The following is a 5,287-nucleotide window of genomic DNA, read 5'->3' on the forward strand; positions in this document are numbered from 1 at the left end:
GCAGGCTGAGACGTGCTTCGGATGCGGTGTGCATCGTCAGGCGAGTTTGAAGGAAGCTGCATATGAGGATTCCGGCATTGGGTGCGTGGGAAGCGCTGCTGCCGCTGCGGGCTTGGGGTGGCGGCGGCGGCAGCAGGCGATAGGGTGCACATGCGCAGGCGCGGGAGAAATCAAGAATGCGGTCTAGCTACAGCAGCTTGCAGCAGTAGCGCGCATTGCAGCGATGCAGGGTAACCAGAAAGCGGATGCGCGAGGTGGTGCAGGTTCAGCTGGAGAGAACAAAAGAGGGGGATCTAAAGATACGCAGAGGTAACGCGAGTGCGCACGCTTCCGTCCTTGGGTGCTCCATCATTTTTCCTTTTCTTCCTCCGGGGACTGCGAGACTGGGTACTGGAGGGGATGCTGGACTTGCAGATTGCTGACGGGCAAAAGGTTCGCGGGTCCCTGCCTTCGCTGCTGGTCATTATTCTGTTATGCTTCGGCTAAGTAAATTTGGGCCGTTGTACGGCACCGGGTTCAGGGGCTGCGAGGGGGACGACAGACGGTCTGAGTCGTCGTATTGGCTTCCGCTCGGCCCGGTTGATGACTGCAGCTCTGGACCGGAAGGACAAGGCTGACCCGCGCTGTCCAGCTGCTAAAACTTTCCTAGCTAAAAATACCGACGGTAGCAGCCCCTAGCTACGAAGCCAGCAACCCTACCGTCCATTTCTCCACGATGATGGCGCTGGCTCTCAGCCTTAGCCTTAGCCGCCGCCGCTCGCGATTGACATCACCGTAGCACTGCCAATACTCTCCCCGCTCGTGCCGTCGCAACCGGCAGGCAGGCGATACCAATAGCGGCCATAGCTAAGCTTTTGGGGCCTGCCGCTCATCAATCGAAGAAAATCACCGGCGCAGGGCTGGTGTATTGAGCTTGGCCCCCGCCGAATACGATGCGACACCACCAGGGATCGGCAGCTTAGACGGCCTGCTATTCGTACAGAGTGGAACCGCATCTCTCTCGCCCGTTTGCATGGACGCTCCGTTCTCTATATGAAAGCCTGCCTGCTCCTGAAGACTGGCACGCCGAGGTCGACCGATCTTTCAACCTTCTTTTTTTATATATCTGTTTCCAACAGTCAGTCGCTCCTTTTGCAAACATGAGATCGCCTACCACGGCCGTCGTTCTCGGCTTCCTGTGCTCGCTCTCGGCCGCCGCCCCTCTGCTCGACGTCGCCATCAACGCCGCCGACTGGACGAAGCAGGAGTGGGATGCCATTGTCGTCGGCGCTGGCCCCGCCGGTATCATTGTCGCCGACAGGCTCAGCGAGGCCGGAAAGAAGACGCTGCTCCTGGAAGATGGAGGCAAGTCGTACGGTATCGTCGGCGGCACCGACCGCCCTGGCTGGCTGAACGGCACCAACCTTAGCCGCGTCGACGTTCCGGGTCTCTGTATGCCTCAACCCCACTCGCAACGCGTTTCCTGAGCATTCTGACTGATTGCACTCCTCGCAGACAAGAGCATTTTCGCCGATGGAGGAGACTTGGTGTGCGGCAGCCGCGTCAACGCCTACGGCGGCTGCACCATCGGCGGCTCGTCCGCCATCAACGCGGGCCTCTACTTCCAGCCGCCGGCGTCCGACTGGGACGACTTCCACCCGGCGGGCTGGAAGAACGCCGACGTGGCGGCCGCGACGGAGCGCTTGTACCAGCGCCAGAAGTCGGTCGAGCAGTACTCGATGGACGGCAAGTACTACCTGCAGACGGGCTACGAGGCGGCGCGCAAGTGGATCGTCGACAGCGCGGGCTTCTCGGACGTCGTCATCAACGACGCCGCCGACCAGAAGTACCGCGTCTTCGGCCGGCCGGCGTACGACTACGCCAACGGCCAGCGCGGCGGGCCCGTCACCACCTACCTGCAGACGGCCCTCGCCCGCGACAACTTCCAGCTCCAGCACGGCGTGCGCGTGCAGCGCGTCGCCCGCACCGGGCCCAAGGCCACGGGCGTCGTCGCCACCGTCGACGGCCGCGACGTCACCATCCCGCTGTCCGCCACCGGCCGCGTCGTCCTGAGCGGCGGCGCAGTGCAGTCGCCATCGCTGCTCATGCACTCGGGCATCGGCGACGCGGCGACGCTCTCGCGCCTCTCCGCGGCGGGCAAGCTCGCCGCCGCGCCGTCCGACTGGATCAACAACACGGCCGTGGGCGCGCGCCTCTTCGACAACCCAAACACCTTCATCGAGCTGACCGGGCCCTCGCTGTCGTCCCACGCCAACCGCTACGCCGACCCGCCCGCGGCCGACACGCAGCTGTACCTGGCGCAGCGCTCGGGCCCGCTCGCGTTCGCGACCCAGACGTCCGTCTTCTGGACGTACGTCAACCACACGGACGGCAGCGCGCCCGCCGGCGTCCAGGGCACCATCGACTCGGCCGGCTACGGCGACTGGACCGCCAACAACACCGTCACCCTCAACGTCTACGGCACCTCGGGCCTGCTGTCCGAGGGCCGCGTCGTGCTCGACGAGAAGTTCGTCGCCGGCCCCAGCGGCGACGTCTACTACAGCGACGCCGCCAACAGGGACGCCGACGACATCGCGTCCGTCATCCACGACTTGTTCGCCCGGCTGCCCGCCGACCTGGAGCCCATGAACATCAGGAGGAATGCGACCAAGGAGGAGATTCGGACGTATATCACCACGCCTTCGGCGTATGCCAAGGGGATGGTCAACCATTGGAGCAGCAGCTGCAGGATTGGGGAGTGTGTGGATGAGAATGCGATGGTGAAGGGGACGGAGAATGTGCATGTTGTGGATGGCAGCATTGTGGCGCCGCTGACGGTGAACCCGCAGTTTGGTATTATGGTGGCGGCGGAGAGGGCGAGTGAGTTGATCAACGCGCTGTAGAGGGAGAGGGAAGGGAGATGATTCGTGTGTATATACGCCGTCTTTTATGGCTTTTTGGCTGTGATGTCTGAGATAGCTCATTTTTCTGTATGCTGTATGCTGTAAATATAGACGAACATTATGAGAAGAGTCTCGATACCTTGAAGATGACGTCAAGGGACGTTGTGAAAGAGCTCTGGCATTTCCTACCGTTGGCTCTGACGAGTTTGCGTCATTACCCTTGACTGGCTCGATCGTACAACCCCGCGCATTCAAGTGCGCAAATGCGCAAATCATTGTCTTGATTGCGACGTTGGAAGTTGCGGGAAGATCGCTCGTGAGATTGCCTTGTTGGAGGTGATGCATATGGCAAAGGCCAATGGGCGTCGACCAGCTCTCACTCGTGCCACCCCACCCCGCCTCTTCCATGTCATCAACACCCTCGTTTCGGCGCATGCCGCGTACGCTCGTGCGCTTTGCACGACGCCGAGTCCCTCGTTGCTGCCTTGTGCCGCCGAATCCTTTCCGATGCGCGACACTCCCGAGCGAGGCTGGGGCGCCAACTCGGCCCAGCTTGAGCCCACAACAGTCGCGGCACGGTCTCGCGAGACGCCTTCGCACCTGCCGCTTGCACGGCTACCCGCAGAATTTGGCTAAAACCACTTCGGCAGGTTCGCGGCCAGCCGGCAATACATCCGACAAGGACACGATGGCCAATGGCTCGGAGGATTGTTGTGCCTCCTGCATCCTCTCACAAGTCTGCATACTGTGCATCCTGCAGCCGGCACAGTAGCCAGGCGCCAACCGAAGCGAAGCATGTACTATGTATGTACGTAGTAGACGCCACTCCAGGGGTTTCCACCCTTGAAGGATTGTTGAAATTTGGGGGCCGACTGCGCGCTGTTGGTGCCATCTCCAGACTTCGACCTTCCTTTCGCCATGTCCGTTCTCCGTCTGACCTCCATGTCTCTTTCGGTGAGAAGCAAGGCAGGCATCCAGCATGCTTCCCTCGTTTGACCGTAGACCGGCGACCTGGAGCTTGCTGGTCGCGATTCTCCTACACGCAGCACTACCTGCCGACGCTCAGAAAGAAGCGCCGTCCGCCTCCGACTTCATCCGCCGCAGCCAACATGGCTCTGCCGTCGTGGGCGACTTCCTCTACATCGACGGCGGCCAGCTCTCGCAAAACATCAGCGGCGAGCTCGACACCGTCGTCCCCCGCGTGCAAAACGCCACCCTCTCCATCGACATGCGCACCTCATGGACCAACGACTCGGTCCAGATGACCGAAATCGACCGCGGCGACACCCCCGTCTTCACCTTCCCCTCCCTCTGGCCCTCGGAGACCTCGTCCGCCATCTACCTCTGGGCCGGGATGCGCGCGCCGGGCAACGCCGTGCCCAACCTGGGCATGTGGAAGCTCGCCGCCGACGGCTCCGGCAGCGGCACCTGGGCCAAAGTGGGCCAGGGCGACCTCGCCGCCTTCAACAACCTCACCCGGCCCGTCGGCGGATACAGCACCGTGCTGCAGGGCGGCGACACGGCCTTCTACGCCGGCGGCGTCCACTCGTCTCAAACCGACCCGGCCGTCGACACGGGCACCGAGATACCCGTGCCAGGGCTGGTGTCGTACAACCTGTCGTCGGGCGAGTGGGCGAACCGCAGCGCCGCGGGCTTCACGACGTACGGCACGCAGATGTGGGGGCAGGCGGCGGCGGTGCCGTTCGGGGGAGCGGGCCCTGCAGGGCTCGTCGTCTTCCTGGGCGGCGAGAGCGGCAGCCGCACCGTCCTGTCCAACGCCGCCGGCCAGCTCGACCTGGACACCGTCGCCGTGTATGACCCCGCCGACGACACGTGGTACAGCCAGGTCGCGACGGGCGACGTGCCCGGCACCCGCGACGGGTTCTGTCTCGTCGGCGCGCAGGATGTCAGTACTAGTGCGGGCGCCGGCACGAATGCAGGCTCCTACGAGCTGTTCTTGTATGGCGGGTGGAATGCGGCCGACAACAGTGCGACGTACAACGATACGTACGTCCTCAGCTTGCCCGCTTTCCGCTGGTTTCGCGGCCCGGACGCGACCGCCGCGCGCCTCAATCACGGCTGCCACGTCGTGGGCGCGGGGCGCAGGCAGTTTGTGAGCGTCGGCGGGGCCGACAACAATGTCGAGATGAGCGAGCGCTGGACGACGCCCGATCCGTGGAAGCAGGGGCTGGGCGTCTTCGACATGACGGCCATGAGGTGGGCGGCCGGGTACGATGCGGACGCGGATGTGTACGAGGCGCCGAGCGTGGTGCGGGCGTGGTACAACTCATCCAACTATACAGAACCCGAGTGGAGCTCGGACGAGGTGAAGGCGCTGTTCGCAAACGGTAAGTCTACGATCCTTCCCCCCCTCCCCTCCCCTCCCCTCCCCTCCCCTCCCCTCC

General features: G+C 63.4%; 2 protein-coding genes across 2 annotated transcripts in view; both read left to right on the plus strand.

Moving 5' to 3' along the window:
• Positions 1 to 1,139: 1,139 nt before the first annotated feature.
• Positions 1,140 to 2,882, plus strand: BKCO1_1310002 (cellobiose dehydrogenase; the record flags this gene model as incomplete). Its single annotated transcript, XM_020270988.1, has 2 exons — positions 1,140 to 1,431; positions 1,495 to 2,882. The coding sequence occupies 2 exons, from the start codon at positions 1,140 to 1,142 to the stop codon at positions 2,880 to 2,882; spliced, it is 1,680 nt and encodes a 559-aa protein (XP_020124896.1).
• A 979-nt stretch (positions 2,883 to 3,861) lies between these two features.
• The window catches only part of BKCO1_1310003 (kelch repeat protein), a gene marked incomplete at both ends in the record, with an annotated part of 2,170 nt that continues 744 nt past the window's right edge, over positions 3,862 to 5,287 (plus strand). The window contains one exon of the mRNA XM_020270989.1: positions 3,862 to 5,230. Within this exon, the coding sequence (XP_020124897.1) occupies positions 3,862 to 5,230 (1,369 nt within the window). The remainder of the gene's footprint in view (positions 5,231 to 5,287) is intronic.

Source organism: Diplodia corticola (genome assembly GCF_001883845.1).
Source record: "Diplodia corticola strain CBS 112549 chromosome Unknown scaffold131, whole genome shotgun sequence".
NCBI lineage: Eukaryota > Fungi > Ascomycota > Dothideomycetes > Botryosphaeriales > Botryosphaeriaceae > Diplodia > Diplodia corticola.